General features: G+C 43.6%; 2 protein-coding genes across 3 annotated transcripts; one reads left to right on the forward strand and one right to left on the reverse strand.

Annotated features, from left to right (window-relative positions):
• The first annotated feature begins 383 nt into the window (after positions 1–383).
• Positions 384–16647, forward strand: PSMD5 (proteasome 26S subunit, non-ATPase 5). Of its 2 annotated transcripts, none has more exons than XM_035113410.3 (10): positions 384–595; positions 4853–5000; positions 6276–6389; positions 7560–7688; positions 9682–9791; positions 11333–11475; positions 11988–12179; positions 12732–12841; positions 13537–13677; positions 14642–16647. In XM_035113410.3, exons 1-10 carry the CDS (start codon positions 411–413, stop codon positions 14897–14899), a joined length of 1530 nt encoding a protein of 509 aa, XP_034969301.1. In that variant the 5' UTR covers positions 384–410; the 3' UTR covers positions 14900–16647. The 2 variants fall into 2 exon arrangements, with proteins under 2 accessions (XP_034969301.1, XP_034969302.1); XM_035113411.3 differs by having other exon boundaries at positions 4856–5000.
• Positions 16560–19007, reverse strand: B3GALT9 (beta-1,3-galactosyltransferase 9). The gene has a single exon (XM_088664956.1). The coding sequence runs from the start codon at positions 18699–18701 to the stop codon at positions 17727–17729; it is 975 nt and encodes a 324-aa protein (XP_088521082.1). The 5' UTR covers positions 18702–19007; the 3' UTR covers positions 16560–17726.
• Positions 19008–19769: the final 762 nt, after the last annotated feature.

The following is a 19769-nucleotide window of genomic DNA, read 5'->3' on the forward strand; positions in this document are numbered from 1 at the left end:
ACTCTGTTCTGATTCGGTTGTTTTCCCCCCTTCTGTTTTCGAAATCTATATTTATCTTTATAGTAGTTTTAGCCCCGCATATCCTTCATGTGGGAACACGGAAGCGAGTCTTAAAAACCGACTCTTTTAACTCTTTACCAGGGAAAAAATAAATAAAGCGCGCCCCGCCCTCCTTCCTCCTTCAGCCAATCAGAAGCCCGAGCGCCGAGTCACAAGGGGCTCTCAAAACAAAGGAGGCGTTGCCTTTGTACAGTACTGAGTGCCGCGGCCGTGAGGAGGCGTCGGCCTTGGTTACGCGGCCGCTTCGGTTGCTAAGGGCCGAAGTCTCGCGAGACTCCTTTCACTTCTTCTTCTTCTTCCTCCACCCCCCCCCCCCCAGCACTCTCTTCTGCTCTCACAGACATTCAAATATGGCGGCGCCAGAGATGGATGAGGCGCTGATGCTGCTCGCAAGGGTCCCGCTGCTGGAGGAGCCGCTCCAGGAGCTGCGCGCTTTGCGGCTGTCCTTACTCGCCGTGCCTCTCAGCGCTCTGCGGGAGCGGCGAGCCGAGCTCCCCTTGGCGGGACTCTTCACTCTCACGGCCCGCGGGGGAAGGTGAGTGGAGAGAGATCGGGCATCTCTTACTTTTTATTAAGCCGCCTCGGGTCCCTGTCAGGGGGGGCGGGGTATAAAACAAACCATTGCGGGGGAGGGAGGATGCCCGACACGGAGAACGCGTGTTGAGATTCCTATACTGCAGGGGGTTGGACTAGATGACCCTCGGGGTCCCTTCCAATTCTACATATGTATGATTCTGTGGCGCTTAACAGACCCAGCCGCCTATTTAAAGGTGTGTGTGTAAAGGGGTGTGTGTGTTTCTATTTCTCTCTCCGTTTTTGTTTATTAGATTTTGTCGGTTGCCCCTCGACTCATGAATCTGGGCCTAAGTTGCTCATGTTTGTTAATTTCAGCAAGTTTGTTCTCGAGTAGGGCCAGCTCTGGCGATAGCCTGTTGTCTCTGAATTTCAGGGGTGTGGGTGGGGGCGAGGCGGGGACGGGAGAGGGGCTGGGGTGGTAAAGCTTAAGTTCTTTTATTTAGTGTATGCTTGGGGTTTTTCTGTCAGCATCACTTGGGGAAGTTCTCTTTCTATTCGCTTATATTTCCTTGGTGGTGAGAGAGGTTGGGGTGGTCTAGGGTGTGGTTGATCGTCTTTGGCTGGCTGTAGTGGGATTTGTTTTGTGTGTGGGTGAGGGGGTTGTCGGGTTAAGTTAGCCATATTGAATTGTATGCTGTCAGTGGGTTATGAGCTCTTTCTCGTGTGAGTGGGCATTGTTGTCTTGGAAGATGTTCACTAGGTCAGTTCTGGGGTGACTTCTAGTACATACCTTTTTAGTTATTTTGCTTATTTCTGGTATGACCGCGTACACTACTTTTCTGACTGGGTCCTCAATTACTTGGTTTGGTGGGATCTGCTGGTTCAGACACAGCGTATGTCTGAGAAGGCCCCACGAGGGATCATGGGGAGGAGGTGCGAGGAAAAAACTGTTGTGACATTGATTTCTTGGGCAACTTGGAAGGGCTGTGGTGGGATGCAGAAATGGCAACCTGGAGCCCCACCGACCACTTAACTGCTTTCTTCTCCAGCAGCTTGGGAGCTTTTTCTGAGACATTTGTGGGGTATGATAGCATCTTTTGTCGTCTGAGCATCTTTATCAAGATGCTAATGAATCTGCCCACCTTTGATCAGTTGTGCTTCAAGGAAAGCTTACCAGTCCTCTGATTCTTTAATATTTTCCAGCCCAGATAGATGTTAACCAAAGAATCTCACAATAGTCATCTCCTTGCAGGAGCAAGGAAGCATAGGAGAATCAGATGCACCACAAGAGCATCTTGGATGGGATGGCTTTCAAAGAGGGCTAGACAATTGCATGGAGGAGAGGCCTATCAAAGGCAACTAGCCATGATGACTATGCTCAGCCTCCCCTTTTGGAGGGAGCAATGCTTCTGAAAAGCACTTCCTGGAAGCCACAGAGTCCCCAAACGTGTTTCATAAGCACCCCTTCCTTCTCTCTGCCCCAGTACCTGAGGGTCATTATGTCTCTCCAGGGATTTGGCCAGAACAAAGTATATGTTGGGGAAAGGCTCCCTCCCTGCAAAGAAAACAGAGCAATCAGCAGGCTCCTGGCTTCCGGTCATGCTAGCACCAGTCTGGTGCATGAGGGTGGGGGACATGGGAAGGAAGCATTCCTATCCTATAGGTCACTCAACTGGCATTTCCACCTACCTGAACTCTGAGCCTTCCCCTCGGGGTCCCTTCCAACTCTACAATTCTATGATGCTATGTTTTAAAGAGCATCCAATGTGCCTTTAAAGCACATGACTTCCCCTGAAATGATTTGTGCCATTATGGCTTCCCTCTCACAGACCTACAATCCCCAGACCCCTAACAAACTACAATTCCCAGGATCATTTGGGGGAAGACATCTGGTTATATTAGAACAGGGATGAAGAACCTGCAGTTTGCTCACTTCCATTTCCTAGGAACCAGGAATGGGAAGCTCAAGTGCTTCTAACAGTATGGTTATAGGGAGCAGCGTGTATAAAATATTGAATGTAATAGGGCTATTAAGGTAATTGTATTAGAATTGCAGTATTATGGGAATGTTAAGGGGGGAGGGGGAAAGAAAAAGTGTGGAATTCTGGTATCTGAAGAAGTGTGCATGCACACGAAAGTTCATACCAATGACAAACTTAGTTGGTCTCGAAGGTGCTACAGGAAGGATTTTTTAAATTTTGTTTCGACTACGTCAGACCAACACGGCTACTACCAACCTGTAACTGGAATTCTGGTGGCGAGTGATGATTGGATGAGAATTTGAAAGGGGCTTTGAATGCAAGGCAGTTGAGAGTCAGTTGGGAGCAGTGAGTTCTGGAGCAGGTGGTTGGGCAACTAACTATTCAGTTTAGGATCAGGAGTCTAGTCGTCACTTTTGTAATGAAGCAACATATAAGATAAAGAGAATTTGAGGCCATAAGCTCAGGTACACACGTCATCCTACAATCATTTAGTGAACCATCCATACAGTCTCCTTTAGTGAGGGTGCAGTACCTAGGATCTGGACCAAACATTTTTGCTCTTTTCTACTTTCATAGGTACAGAATCTGCAGAATCTTAAGAGATATAAATCCGTGTGCTAGGTCAGCAAAGCCCTTCAGAAATCAAGAGTGTTATTGAGTTCTTGTGCAAGTTTCACTTCAGGATTTTTAAAGGAAAATTAGAGATGATTTTGATGAACTTGAGAAACAAGCAAAAGCCCCCTTGCCAGATGTTAACTACAAAACAAGGAGACAAAGAGTGAGGGAATGGCAGATAAATGACGGAAGTGCACCTGATGCTTTAGACACATTTTCTTCAAGAGATAAGTTTAGGATAAAACCCTTTACAGTGGTACCTCTACTTACGAATTTAATGCGTTCCGAATGCACATTCGTAAGTCGAAAAAAATTGTAAGTCGAAGCAACCCTATCTAAAAATTCGTAAGTAGAAAAAAATCCTATCTAAACTGCATCCAAGATGGCGGACGGAGCTCCGTTTGTAAGTAGAAACATTTGTAAGTAGAGTTATTCGTAGGTAGAGGTACCACTGTATTCCTATATTAGATGCACTTGAAGCCAATTTAAAAAGAAGAAGTACTGTGTACAGTGATGTTGCACAATTGTTTTTTTCATTCTTGCTATTCTGATACCGGTAGCATCTAAGCAAGAAATTCAGCAAGGTGTTGAACTGTTGATGGAAGCATACCCAGAAGATATTGACCTGAAACTTATTAATGAACTTTTGCACTTTCACTTGTACGTGAGCGCGAATTCTTACCTGAATAACAGCAGCTTGTATATACTGTAACCCAAGGGAATACATCTTTTTGCATACCTTCAACTGTACATAGATATACATGTCATTTTCAATGCTATACATGTCATGTTCAATGCTATATAAGTTACTTACATTTATAATCATATTGTACTACTTTGGCTATGTGTTTAATAAAATATTGAATTATTGCATTGCGAAAAGCTAAGATTATGGTGAAAAGTGAAAAACATGAATTGCAAAAAAACTAGAGCTTACAGAACAAAACCGACTTCAGATATTAAATCAGCATTGAAAGAACTTATAAGAACAGTTGAAAAAATCTCATGCAACAGAAAATGAAAAAAAATGCCCCCCTTACAATCAAATGGTATGTACATTTTACATTTTATGAATAAATGTACACGTACATTTTATGAATAAATAAGATTAAAATAGTATAAATAAATAAATAAGTGCTACAAGATAATAAATGGAAGTAAATGACTAGCCACTCTGAAACCTCACATTATTATAAACAAGAATATCACAGATTTTATTTGGTGCCTTTAAAATTTTTGGTGCTGAATTAATAAGCCTGGACAGGGTGTTAATGTACAGTGGTACCTCGTGTTATGGACGGGATCCATTCCGGAGGCCCATCTGTAACATGAAATGCCCGTAACTCGAAGTGCTGTGCAGGCATGCGGTGCGATTTGGCACTTCTGCGCAGGCGCAAGCGGCGAAATCCGGAAAGAATCCATTCTGGTACTTGTGGGTTGCCGCGGGACGTAATGCGAAAAGATGCAACATGATGTGGACGCAACACGAGGTATGACTGTACTCTGGATACCATCACAGAAAGGGGCCTCGTTTCTTGTACTGTACTTTCTTACCTTTCTTTTGAATCACTAAGTCCCTTGAGTGGGTTTTGGTAAAGAAGCAGATACCCACGTATTAAACCATTTGTTTTTTGTTTTTTTTAAAAGCCTTTGAACTAACTTATTTTTTCCCTTCAAAGCAGTGAGCAGATCTCTCTATGTGTTTCCATCCTGGAGCGGTTACTGCAGATCATGGATCCCTTGTATGTAATCCAAAACTTTGGTGAAGAACTTCAGAAAGGGCTCTTCCATCCAGATAATTCAGTCAAAATTCTAACAATAGCTCAGGTATGCTTGATTACTTGTCTGCTAAGATGACATATTTGGAGATTTTTATCAAGAAGGAGGAGATTTCTCCTGTCTTTTTCTTATTTATAATGTACATACATATACATTAGGGCTCTGCACAGGATTTGGTGAGTCCTAAGCCAAATCAGGCATATATGGAAGGCTTTGGATGGGTTGTGTGAGGGGCAAGGGATATCGCGAAGCCCCTCCCCTCCTGAGTTCCAGCCCAGACCCGAGCGAGGCTGAAAAGAAGGAAAGCTCCAGCTCAAGTGGGGAAACAGGAAGTGGGTTCCAAGGCTCTGGCAGGGAAAGAGAGCCATCGTCCCAGGTGGGACAGGAAGGGGAAAGGAAGGGGGGCAGGCCAGTCCCCCCAACTCCGGAACTTCGCAAAAGGCGTCGGGGGAAGAGGATGGGTCTCCCCAAGTTATTATGCTGGCGCAAAACGCGCCAAAAGCCACTTGGAGGTTCTGATTCAAGCTGAACAGATGTGTCTTTGTAAATAGCACTGCCATTAGCACTGTAAATACTCAGCACCAATAAAACCATAAAATGCAGAGCTGTGTAGAGTCGTTACTCTGAAGTAGCCTTCTCCAGCCACCGTGACAGGTTGGGACACATCCATGGATTGCTGTGAGTTGGGTTTAATGGCCCTGAGCAACCTGTGACTTTCAGAGGACATCAGCCAGGAGGAAGAACCAGGCCAGGGGAGCAAATCTTAATGACTGGTGTTCAGATCGTGAATTTAATAGATTTATATTTGCTAAGCTTGCATAGGAATAAAATAGTTCTCAGGATAAACCATTCTGTGGATGTTGTTTTTAGATGATCCACACACTTATTGCAGAAGCTGTCATTGGGTGATACAGCTTTTTTAAAGTACTCCAGGTAGTTTCGGGGGGGAGGGGCAGCTTTAACTTTTTTCAATCCAATCAGTAGATTAGCAAAAGCGGTTTGGGGCATTGGCATTGTGAGCCCTGCTCCTAGGCTTCTTCATATAGAGGGAGTGGATAAAACTCCCCTCTGTCTGTATATCACTTCAACAACAACAACAACAAAGTGAGAGGAGCAAATGTTTACCCCTTCCCTTCAGTTTAGTTTTATTCTCTAGTTCCTTAAAATGTTACAGCTCTTCAGCAACATTTTCTTTGTTTGAAAAGGCTGGTAGTGGGGGGTGGGAATGGAATGAACCTTTATTTAACTACTGTACTTAAACTTGCGCACTGAGTAGTTGTTGGAAACTGCCTAATGCCTTTCAACATCATGTTGAATCTGTAGGTTGGAAAGATAGTTGAAGATTCCAGTGCTGCTAGAGAAATCCTCAGCACTCCTGAGTTGCTGAGGCAGGTCATTTATTGCATTGCTGATGAGAACCTAGCAGTGGCAAAAGAGGTAAGAGCTTTAAACTGGAGCCAGCTTAACAGCAGCTGGCTACAGAGCCTTCAGCATAATCATCAAGTGGGTGAGGCTCCTCTGATGTCAGCGCAAAACTGAGCCTTCAGCATTATTGCCCCAGCCATTTTTGGGGGGGGCAGTGCTCTCACATTAGAGCTTTACCAGCTGCTTCTGTAGGAATTTTTAAATGCTTGCTGAAGGCTTTTTGTGCTGTCAGACTTATGCAGATAATTAAGGGGGGGTGTAATAATTAGCTGGTGATCTGTGATTTTAATTTTTTCTGGTTTTTGTATAACTGATCTGATACAGTGACATTGTGGTATTTTAATTATTTTATAAATAAATAAAATGCAGGCTTGCAAATAGGCACTTGCCTGGTTGGCCTTGTTGAGCAAGGATTCCAGGTGACCTGTCAGGGAAGGTTTTGTGAATCAGGGCAGCTGTTGCCACAAAACAGACAAACTCTTCTGATTACAAACTTGCAAGTTTGTGTATGATAATGTGCTACCTCATCTGACTTCTTTTTATAGTTTTTAAAAATTGATTTTTAATTTCAAGTAGCTAAACATTCCTATACAAGGAATGAAGAGCTTTGGAGTTGTACAGAAAAGAAAGCAAAATAGTAGCTGATGGTTGTAGTTTTAGATGTTCCAAAAAAGGCAGTCAAATGAAAGTGCTTATCCATAAGTTTCCATGAGTCAATGGGGGGTGTAAACCATGTTTGATTATCTTAATCAATTAATAAAAGGATACTGTATCATCTAGAAGGTGTGCATCTTTCCTCCTCCAGATCAATATTTCTTTAGTGAAATGGTTAATTTGTCCATAAGCACAGTGTCCCATACTTGCGAAATCCAGGCTTCAGAAAGATTTGTATTTAAAGTTTCCCATTTTTTGCAATCCCTAATCTGGCTGCAGTTAATAAATGGAGGACGATGTCTTTATTAGTTAGGTTGTTAATCTGACCAGTAAAATAATATAGGGCTGTTTTTTGGTTTGGCTGTAGCAATTATCCCCTCATTTGATTAATTGTTTGAAAATCTGTTTCCCAAAAGGGAATGTCAGATGTTGACATTTAGAGGTAGAATTCTGCAACTGAAATTTAAGTGTCTAATTCTGCTGTCTATTTTTCTCCAGTTCACGTAGCCATTCCCCTTTGTTTTCTAGGCCATCATGTCACTGACAAAAGTAGCGCAAACTGCAGAGAGCTTGGAGGCACTGCTTGCAGGCAACTTTCTAGTTGACTTGAAAAATGTCATGACCAGGAGTGACATTGTTCGTTGCCGTGTGTATGAGGTAAGCATCCCTTTTCCCATAGTGTCCTAGCTGCCCCTTTAATTCTAATTCATTGGGTGGGGAGCCTCTGGCAGTTTTTGCCAGCCATGCCAACTTGTCACTTGTCTGACAGCATGTGGCATCAGATGTGGAATAGCCACAGCTGCCAAGAAAAGATTGGGAATGCAATCTCCAGCTGTTATTGGACTACAGCTCCCATCATCCCTGACCACTGGTCCTGCTAGCTAGGGATGGTTAGAGTAGTAGACAAACAACAGCTGGGGAACCAAGTTTGAGAAATACTGAATTAGGAGATTCCCAAGGGCCAGATAGAGAGGCATTTGGCTCTTGCCCTGGACCTAAAATTCCCTGCCCCTCAAATTAAGCAGAAGTACAAATTGGACTAATAGCATTAAAGTTCACAAGTTTCTGTGGAGTATTGCTTAGAACAGGGGTAGGTAACCTAAGGCCCATGGGCCGGATGCAGCCCAACTGCCTCCTCAATCCAGTCCGCGGACGGTTCAGGAATCAGTATGTAGATTCCTGTAGTAGAATGTGTCCTTTTATTTAAAATGCATCTCTGGGTTATTTGTGGGCATAGGAATTCGCCCCCCCCCCAAAAAAATAGTCCGGCCCAACACATGGTCTGAGAGATGGTGGACCCGGCCCACAGCTGAAAAAGGTTGCTGACCCCTGGCTTAGAATCACCTGGGTGAGTCTCTGGACCGATCTGGTTTTACATTAACACTGGCTAAACTGGGTACAGTCTTCCTCAATTTCCCTGGAGGTTTAAGTGAGTTTGTTATCTTACCTATAGTTATTTTTATTATCATAACACTGGCAGCTCTCCCATCCCATTCATTCCCATGGGAACATGATTGTCTTAAAGCTTATGTTGGGTTCACGTTGTCTTGTCTCCATGCCTAATTGCATCTTCCTTCCTCAAATGGGAGACACTCATTGTGAAGAGCTTGTGCCCTGATACATGTTGCTAATAGTCCCATTGGCAGTTGCTCTAAATAATGTGATCTGAGCAGGTTATGATACTCTTTTGCTGCCTACAGGGTATGGTTGTACCCTGAACAGTTTGATCCTCAACTGGAGTTATGAGGATTGACTTGGTCCATGGTACCAGGCATGGACAAGACAGTAGTCTGCCTCAAAATGCCTGCATCCTGCCTTTGTACCTCACAATGTGGCACACAAGGTGACTCTCAGAAGATCATGCAGTAAAATATAAACAAAAATAAGCAAAAAATATGGATGAATGAATCCAGTCTCTGTTCTGTGTCAATTTTCTATGCAGTCAGTCTTAAGTCCATTCCTTCCCATCTTTGCACTAATATGTGACCTTTATTATGGAAAATCCACATGAAAATCCTACAAGGTGTTCTGAAAGCTGCTATTAAGACCCCCCCCCAGTCTTTTTAGTGTGCTGGTACAACCACCAACACCTGAAGGGGATCACACTGAGATTGCATGCCCCCTCTTTATGAATATGATTGTGTGTGTAGATGTTGTTTTATCCACTTGTGCTGTATTTATTTTTAATAATGTATTATTTTTAAATGCCATGTTCTGTAAAATAAACCACAAAAGACCAATGTTTATTATTGCTAATCCTTTAATGTGAAGTTATGATGCTATGAAATAAAACACATTTATTTATATAGGTAAATAAACAATAGGGATACAGATGCCCCTTGGAGCAATTGGACACTATGAGGAACATTGTTCCAGAGTGTGGAGGTGGCAGTGGCCATCCCCAGAGGCCCGTGATATATATTGGTCATGATATATGATGTTGATTCCTTTTTAAGTCCTGTTGCAGCCACCACAAGGCTTGTAGCTATGACTTGAACGTTGCTGCAGCCTCATTCAGTGAGTGAAGTTATAAGTGGAGCAAGCACAATTTCATGCATGAATGGCATATGGTGTGTGTTCATTGTAGGTGTTCTGTTTTTTAAAAAAGAAATAATTCTCAGTGTCCTTTTCTCTTGTGCTTCTGTCTTAGTTGGTTATCAATATCTCCTTGGTGTCGGCAGATTCATTGAATTACTGCGTGAACAGCGGATTAATATCAGAGCTGATCAGGGAGCTGACGGGGAATGATGTTCTTCTCAGGTGTGTGGCAGAAGCAGTCTTATTAGATTGTTTCATATTATGTAAGGCTTTGGGAGTGATTCTGCTGCTATTGAGTTAGTAGAAGGTTTTATTTCTTGGCATGCCATAGTTTTGAGAGTTGTGCACATTTTGTGCATGTACCCAAACCCTGCTTGCTTTGCCTCTTGCCTGTCTCTGCCCTGATTAATACATTCATACTTCGGATTCAAAAGCTGACGCTGCAGAAGAGGCTGGAAGCTGTGAATCCTGGAAGACCTGCTGTCTTGCAGGCCCTTTTCCCACTTGGTCTGGGAGGGTGGAGCCCTGACTGACTGACTCCAGCTACAAAAGCGGAGATTGCTGAACAGACTCTAGGGCGGGGGTATTGTTGCTGTTACCGATACTAAATTTTGTATCTTTACTTTAGATATCATGATTTATATGGAAATAGTTTGATTTCACTGTGTACACTTTAATGTTTATTGTTTATGGTTACTTTTTGTTATGTTTGTAATATTTTTTATACAGTGGACGCTCGGGTTGCGAATGTGATCCATGCGGGAGGCACGTTCGCAACCCGCAGCACTGCGTCTGCGCACATGTGGGTCGTGATCCGGCACTTCTGTGCATGTGCAAAGCGCGATTTAGCATTTCTGCGCATGCGTGAGTGCCGAAACCTGGAAGTAACCTGTTAGAGTACTTCCGGGTTCGCGTGGAACGCAACCCGAAAAGACGCAACCTGAAGCGTCTGTAACCTGAGGTGTGACTGTACTTGTAAGCCGCTTTGAGCATGGTTTCAACTTAAGAAATGTGGCATACAAATAAAATGATTGATTGATTTGATCCAGTGCTTATGTGCTGGAGGAGCAAGAAAGTAGCCCTCCTTTCCTTACCACGCAGCTCAAAATATCTCAGCACAATGGTGGCGCATCATGCAGGGGCTTTCTTTGCACAGTTTTTCTTCCTCTCTTTATACAATCAGAAACTCAGCATGGCTAAGAACCAATTGATAAACTATCACAAAAAACACATAATTTAAACCATAAAGTCATAACAGTGATTCAGCAGTGAATAATACCAGTAAAACTGCTCATAAAACTAGTTTTACCTCATTATTACAAATGCATGGCTAGTGTAAAAATACGCAGTACGTCCCTTCCACCTCCTACTGCTCAGACATGTCTCAAAAAAACATCAGAGGCTTCAGAGATGAGATGGCACAGTTCACTTAGTTTGTTAGACTGAAAGCAGCTGCACTTGGGCTTCTTGAGCTGTCAGCTTAGTAGTCATTTTACCAGGTTCCTATTTAACTGGGAGGCTTTATATCTGAATATGCTTATAATTTTGCCTTCTTCTTTCCTTTTATACTCTGTCCTGGTTTGTAAGCCTGAGGGCAGGGCCTGTGCCACTTAAAACAAAAACAAAAAACCTTGGCACAGTACCTAGAAAGTGTTACCAGTTAATTAAGTAGTATTCCCCTCCAGAAATTACTCAGTGATGGACTGTTTTGAGGATGAAAGGAATCTTAAACAATAGACCTGCGTGTTCTGTCTATGTTGCAGAGCTACGTGTATAGAGATGGTGACCTCTCTCGCCCGTATTTACCATGGACGCCAATATCTTGCCCAACAAGGAATCATTGATAAGATTTCCAACATAATCATCGGGGCTGATTCTGATCCCTTCTCGAGCTTCTACTTGCCAGGTGATTTAAAAAGTATTCCTTCTTGGCATGATTTTACTTTGTCTGGTTTTTTTAAAAATCACTATTTAGTTCAGGGACGGGCAGCCCATGAGTCAGATTCAACCTCCTAGGCCTCCCTCTTTGGCCTTCCAGGCTGTTTTCCCCAAACTGTGCCTACCTGCCCCAGACCGAACAACAGCAGGTAGAGACATAGCTAGAGCATCCCAGAGGAAAGCATGTTTGATTGTAACCCTGGTGACTTTGAGATAGAAGGCATTGGAAGAATAGTTGCCCACCCCAATCCTGGACTTAACTTTACTCTGACAGGTGACATGGTACTAAAAACTTGTCTGCTTGGCATGTAAAACAAAACCTCCCGGCCTTGACCATTTGTTCCTTTTTGTTTTTGGTAGGCTTTCTCTTCACTACATGCATTGCTTGTGCACAATGTCACAGCCTATCTTTATTTCTCTTTCCAGATGCTATGTTCCATGTGACCAAACTCCTGTTGTTTTATTTTCTGGTTTTTTCAGGCTTTGTGAAATTTTTTGGCAACTTGGCTCTTGTTGACAGTCCTCAGCAGATATGTGAGCGATACCCTGCATTTGTGGAGAAAGTATTCAGCATGGCAGAAAGCCAAGACCCAACCATGTTTGGCGTGGCAGTGGACACACTTGGGATCTTGGGGTCAAATGTGGAAGGGAAGCTAGTGTTACAGAAGAAGGGTCTGTACAACATTTGTGTGTATGTGTAGCTATAATCATATCAGCCTGAAGAGTTTGTCACAGGAATGTAGGAAGGCTGTAAATGTACCCTGCATAATTCTGAACTTCAGTTTGAAAGGTTTGATTGGAAGTGGGAAAATGATGCATCTCAAGTACAAGGGTTGCTAATGAATGTAATAGTCTCTGGAGGGAAGGATAGGGAATCTGTCAGCCTCCAGGTGTTGCTGGCATTGGCCATGCTGGCTGGGACAGATGGCAGGCAGAACCTTATTCAATGCTGCTATTATCATGGCACAAGCAGCTAGGCTGGGGAGGGAGAGTCAAAACATGGTTTTAAACCTGGTTTTAAGATCTGGAGCCACTTTATAGACAAACTGTGGTTAGAGATTTTCTTGTTTTAGTTGTGGCTCAAGCAACAGATCCATGTCCACAGGCAAAAATGATTGTTAATTCAAGATATTACTGTCCAAAGCAGATGGAGAAATAGTCTGGTCTCTCTATAAGGCAACTTCCTATGTAATGGAAAGGTTAAAAAAAAGTTTGTCTTCCCAGGGAGTAGATTTCATCATGTGTTAAACAGAATAGGACATCAAGCAAAGAATGCCCGGACAGAGCTGAGAGTCCGGTGTCTTGAGGCAATTTCATCTCTTTTGTATCTGCAGGTAAGTTTTATGGAATTGAAAACATTCTGTTTCTTATGAAAAATGGAGCATTAAGGTTTGAATCTGCCCTTGGAAGAAAGCAATAACAATTGGGTGGCTTTCTGCATTTATGATATCCACTAGTGATGAGTTAAAGCAAGAGAACTATAACACACATCTTTTCTGACTTGTTTGTCAGGCTTTCAGACTTACCAAAAGTATGAACAAAAATTAAGTGCTTTGAGAGTTTATTGAACATTATGGTTCTGTATAATACCTTTAAAAGATAAATAAATAGTTAAAGAAAAAAAACGTGTTTCCACTCAACTTCAAACATTTGTGGACAGGACAAATCAGTGTCTGAAATGTGCATTTACAGACTTGCTTAAAAGCAGAATACCTTTTAATTATGCTGCCTTTGTTATAACCTGTTTTTGCAGGCATGGAAGTTTTGCACATTTCATGTGTGTAGGTGGAGTAAATTGTAGGGTGGCTTGAGGATGATGTGTTCCTCTGACCTAGGCACAGCCAACGTGGTGGCTTCCAGATATTGGACTACAACTCACATCATCCCATCCACACTTTTGGCCATGGTCTGATGAGAATTGAGTCCTACAACATCTGGAGGTTACCATGTTGACCACCCTTGTTCTGCCCTTCAAGACAGTAAATTATCAGTTGCATTTGCAAACTCAATTGCTATATTTCGCAAACAGCAAGACCAGCAGACAGAAGACCTTCTGGGCATGACAGAATCCTGGTTCTCCTCTCTGTCCAGCCAGCCCTTGGAACTCTTCAGGAGCATCAGTAACCAGCCCTTCCCTGATCTCCACTGTGGTGCCTTAAAGGTCTTCACTGTAAGTGCTTTTTCACAACAGAGACCTATCTGATTCAATGTATCGAATAGTCCTTTTGAGAGAGCTTGGGAACCACAGCACTACTACCCAGGCCCATTGTTTGAGTTGTCTAGTCCAGGCACCCCCAAACTTCGGCCCTCCAGATGTTTTGGACTACAATTCCCACCATCCCCGACCACTGGTCCTGTTAGCTAGGGATCATGGGAGTTGTAGGCCAAAACATCTGGAGGGCCGCAGTTTGGGGATGCCTGGTCTAGTCCTTGCAGATTTGATGAAATCCTGTATGGGACACCAGACTTTGAGGAATCTGGAGCTCTGCTCAGACTCTACCATTCAATTGATTTAAATGTGAGATAAAAGCAGAGCTGAAACTGAATGAACTGGCAATAAGTAAATGGGCTGTGGGAGAAAGTCTTGTGTCTGCCATAGGCATGCAGGTTGCCTTCAGTGGTAAGGGTGGGAAACTGGTGGCCATCCAGATGCTGTTGGACTCCCCCCCCCCAAATCATCCCTGGCTATTGGCTATGCTGGCTGAGGCTGAAGGGAATTGGAGTCCAACAACATGTGGAGGGACACAGGTTTCCCATCCCTGAGCTAAGATCCACCCCAGGATTTCACATGATTAATTCTGGCTACAATTAGGACATCCATCTCTGATTCCTCTTTGTCTGTGTTCTGCCCATGGTGAAGGTGAGTTGAAGTCACCCAGGCTCTAGATCAGTGTTCCCCATGAAGCGTGTTGGACTTGTTTAATGTTTTCTGAAGAAAATCAAGAATGTTGCTATGATGGATTGTTTGTTCTCCTCCAGGCTGAATTGCTGTTGGTGGTTTTGTTTTGCTGCTGCTATATATTACTTTTAAATGGTTGTTTTAATAAGAGCACTCACTGCCCTGGAAACCCGAATTTTTGGAACAGAAGGGCTGGAATAATGTCTTAAATCTTTCTCTTTTGTTAATGCTGTAGGCCATTGCTAGTCAACCTTGGGCCCAGAGGATGATGCTCAGTAGTCCAGGCTTTGTGGAATACATCGTAGACAGATCAGTGGAACCAGACAAATCTTCCAAGGAGGCCAAATACGAACTTGTGAAGGCTCTGGCCAATTCAAAGACCATCGCTGAAATCTTTGGAAACCAGCATTACTTGAGGCTCAGGGCATACCTGCGCGAAGGGCCTTATTATGTCAAGGCTGTTTCGACCACAGCTGTGGAAGGAGCTGAATAACATTGGAACAGCTGCTCTCTGGAGATAATGGACTTCTGGATACGACTTCGCTTTGGATGTGGAGGGGGGAAAATATCTGAGGAAGAAATTGGTTTGGTCATTTTTTCCCCTGCATTTCTAACTCAGAAATTTCACATAGCTGGGAAATAATGTTGAGGACCATGTTAAGGACTATGCCAGTCATGTTTAGCTTTATTTAAGAGTTTGGATGCTTAGTCAGCAGCTGGCATGGGGCCTACAAATCATGGGATCCTTTATAAACAGTGGTTTTTCTGCCTTCTGTTAATTCCTCAGTGAGAGATGCATTGTTAACATAGCTGAACACCACAAGGTTGCCAGACTCCTAAAAGTGGTGAAAGCAGTGCAGAGGTGTGTGTGTTTTCAGTCTTTTTGCCCTGATCTTAAATGCTTTGCCTGTACTTCATTGGTGCTTCCTCCAGCATATAAACTGCCCCAATTGTTGTTTACAGGAAAGGTGAGCAAACCCTTTAACATATTGCACCTGTGAAGGGCAGAGGGAGAGATCTGGGTGCTACAGGTGTCAAATGGGATGGTTTCTGGGTTGTTCCAATTCAGATTGTAGTGAGGAATGCTCCCTAACATAAAATAAAGGTTGAATTTTGAGAAGGCTAGATTACGATCTCCTGGCATGCTGGCTCGTACAGGAAATCAGGAGGATTTTCTCCACCATGTGCAGTGTGAACTGGTACAGCCCAGTAACAAAAATCACATGACTGGGGGTTATTATTATTGTTATTGTTATTACTTCTTATCCATTTTAAGCTTTTCTACCAAGTGCAGTAGTGTGTTAAACAGGGACACCACCAGAAGGTGTTGGCTTGTAGTCTTAATTGTTAACAGCAGCTGCAAAGACACAAAAGTTAGTATGACTAAATTTCAAAGGGTAAAATTTCCTGCAGAGGGACCAAAGCTTTGAGGTGAAGGGATCTGGGTTTATTTTCACCACTACCTTCATAGGTTGAGCAATTTTTCTCCATCCCATGCTATTTAGAAAAATCAATCCTTCAGGACTTCCTGAAGGGGGAGCCTATCCAATATCCAGGTCTGTCACAGCTCTCAGGAGCTTCCGGTAGAGCTCTGAAAGTCACTATTAAATGGTGTTCAACAGCAAATTTATTTGCAGTCTTATTTCTGCAGTCAGATAAAGGGAATTAATCTCCAGAAACTCTAGAGTGGAATGTCCGCCAATGAGGGATAGATAAATCCTGTTGGGTGAGTGATCTGAGAGTGAGAAAGAATTTCAACACTGGCCCAGGCAGCACTTAAAATGCTGAGATTATTCCAGTGAAAAGACCTGCCGTTCCCCCTTTCCTTCTGTTTTTTAACTACCTTTGAAACTATATAAATTAATTCAGAAGTTATTTACACATCAGTTTAAGTGCTCATGTAGAATATGACCTGGGGACTGATTTAAGTTATTAGTGAAGGTGCTTGCTAGGAAATAAGCAGAAAGTATGTTTTGAATTATAAATCAAAATATACACAGACAAGAGATTCTCTCTGAGAGGTTTTCTCTTGGGCTTGTTCTGTGGTTTCTTTGAGCCCCTGCTATGATTTATGTCACTGGAAAGAAAAATGACTTGTGTGGTTATATTAGTACTGTTTTGTGAAAGCTGTTTCACACTGCACAGCCAGGATGGGGGACACTTAATAGGTTCAATAATTTGAAGTATGTCTGCCCAATTTTGCGTTATGGCTCATTTTAAATAAAGAAATTTAGTTGACTATTTTCAGTCTGAACAGGAAAATGATGCTCTTAACATGAAAAAGTGTCGGCAGGACAGGAATACATACGAAAACACAGCTGGTCAACTAGTGATTCATTCTGAGAGAGGAGAATTCTTTGAAATTTAAGAGCAACTTTACACAAAGAGCTACAGTTTTAATAAAAGAGAACTGATTTGCTCAATTGACCCAGAGGACATTCTACTCTAGGGATGATAAACTGATGCCCTCCTAGATGGTGTGTTATAGCTCCCATCATCCCTGTCCATTGACCATGCTGGCTGGAACTAATGGGAGTTGGCCTCCTCAACCTCCCCCAGAGGGCTGCGCAAGATCCCCAGTTCTAATCTTGCTCTGCTTCTGATAAGTCACCTACCACAATCTTGGTTCCCTAGATATCATTGGACTGCAGTTCTCATTCCTCCTGCCTATTGGGGGATACTGGCCTAGGCTGATGGGAGTTGGAAGTCCAGCAACATCTGAGGACCCAGGGTTGGGAAAGGCCGACTTACCAGATGCCACTGAAGTTTGCAAGAAAGTGTAAAAGCAACAACAGCCTCCCCTGGTCTTGATTGTCTGTTACCTTAACGTACTTGAAAAGGCTAATAAGTGGTGGATTGGTCTATCCTTTGATCACTGATATTGATGGAATATGGCAGGGAGGAGAGGTGATGAGCTCCTGACTATTCAGTGTTTGGGTGGGTAAAATCATCTATACATGTCCAAGGAATACTGTGAGAGCTGGTTGCTGCCATGTCTGGCTGTCACATTACCATCCACACCAGTGCACGTGAAAACAGGTTCTATCCATGCACAGATGCATCATTTAAAGAACTTCCATCCACTCGTGGAGTGGACTAGTTCACATGACCTTGTGACTCCTGCTCATGTTCTGTGAGTGTTCATCATCTATACTCCTGTTGTGTGCATGTTGTAAATGGGAAGTTCAGAATAGAGAAAAACTTACGCAAAGCACAAGTAGTCAGTGGAATTCCTTGCAACAGGATGCTGGCCATGGCTCCTAGCATAAATGGTTCAGCAGAGAAAATCCATGGTTAAAATCAAACTTTTTTGGGTCAGTTTAATCAGCAAAATGGAGTGCCTCATTCTGTAAGGCATCAACACTCAGGTGTTTAAATCCATCCAGGTATGTCATGATTTTGCAGGATACCAACCCATAATACGTTTCTAGTACAGTGCAGTCCTTGCCGTTGCTGATCTCCTCCCATTCTTGGAGCAGCTGGGTATCTCTTGCTGTAGAGGAGGTGAAAATGAACTTGTAGCAGCAGCGGTTGTAGCGAATGTGCTTTTCCCCAGAAAATCGAGAACTGTGAGCAGGCACCACACCAGCTGCTTTGCTGCAGAGTCCCACAAAGGCCCCAGGAGGCAGTGAAAGAGGAACTTCTCCAGAGGTTACGTAGATCTTCCGAGCCACATCCTGTGAGATGACAAACGCAGTCGCACTGCAGTAGTCGGGATAATAATTTTCTGGGTATTTTTGTTGGGAGACAAAGCCATGACTTTGAGGGTCTCTGTTGGGTTTCTCTTGATGAACCAGCCTCCCAAGGTAAATGTCTTCGGGATGGGTTCTTAAGTTGAGCAAGTACTCGACCAAACTTGGGAGGTTGATGAACATCATCTCATCTGCTTTGAGAATGAACCGGGCCCTGGAGCAGAATGTTATGGCCCACTCCACAGCCATCAGTGTCTTCAGTGTCTGGTTCTCTACAGAGTCCAGGAAGGAGCCTTGAATGAGGTCCTGATGCTTCTCCATCTCCTGGACTACCTCCAGCTGGGTGCCTTCTGAAGAGGGCTTGCCTAACACAAAAAAAACGAGAGTACCATAACCCCTGATGTGTGTCTGGTTGGCCCATGTTTCTCTAATGGTGTTGCGCCTTGACAAGTTTTCGGGGCTGCCAAAGACTAGGACAAGGAGGAAGATCTCTTGGTTGGAGCAGGCCTCTGATCTGCTAGCTACATAAGACTTGGAGATATTGGCCTTCAAGGGGGTCATATCCAGCTTCCGTGCTCTCTCCCTGGCTTCGAGGACCTTCATGTCTGTGTAGGTGGTGGGGAGTGCTCGCAAGAAGTATTCTTCCACAAGATCGGCTCCGAAGAACAAAATGTGGAAAAGAACAACATTAAAAAGAATGAAGCACCACTGGTGGGTCCTTAGCCGGCAGAAGATAAGCTGCAGGGCAAAAAAGAGGAGAGGTTTAGTGTCTGCTTCCTCTTCAAGAGTGTGTTGTACAGTGATACTTCCACCACCACCATAATAATAATAATAATAACAACAACAATAATAAATAATTTATTATTTATATCCCGCCCATCTGGCTGGTTTCCCCAGCCATTCTGGCCGGCTTCCAACAAAATATTAAAAATACATTAAAATATCAGTCATTAAAAACTAAACAGGGCTGCCTTCAGATGTTTTCTAAATGTCAGGTAGTTGTTTATCTCCTTGACCTCCAATGGGAGGGCGTTCCACAGGGCGGGCACCACTACCGAGAAGGCCCTCTGCCTGGTTCCCTGTAGCTTTGCTTCTCGCAGTGAGGGAACCTAAGATGTGAAGCAAAGTTACCTGGGTTTTGCAAAGGTGCAGATGGAATTTGGATTGCTCTGCTACTTGCTGAATATAGTGAGAATCCAATGGAAGCATCCAATTGCTTCTCTCAGTGAGGGAACCGCCAGAAGGCCCTTGGCGCTGGACCTCAGTGTCCGGGCAGAACGATGGGGGTAGAGACGCTCCTACAGGTATACTGGGCCGAGGCCGTTTAGGGCTTTAAAGGTCAGCACCAACACCTTGAATTGTGCTCGGAAACGTACTCACACTCAACCAACTCGCATCCTGCAACCATCATCTGAGGCTCTTCTTCATGTGCCCCCCTCTGAGTGGTAAAATGAGAATGGGCCTTTTCTATGGTGGCTCCCAACTTCTGGAATGCTCTTCCCAGGGAGGCTCACCTGTTGCCTTCATTGCACATCTTTAGGTGCCAGGCTAAAATGGTCCTCTTCTCCCAGGCCTTTGGCTAATTTAACAATCTATGGTTTCTTAAGCGGTGTGTGTTTGTGGTTTTTATTACTATGTTATGCATTTTTATATAGTAAACCGACCTGTGAT

Source organism: Zootoca vivipara, chromosome Z2 (genome assembly GCF_965207765.1).
Source record: "Zootoca vivipara chromosome Z2, rZooViv2.hap1.1, whole genome shotgun sequence".
NCBI classification, from domain to species: Eukaryota; Metazoa; Chordata; class Lepidosauria; order Squamata; family Lacertidae; genus Zootoca; species Zootoca vivipara.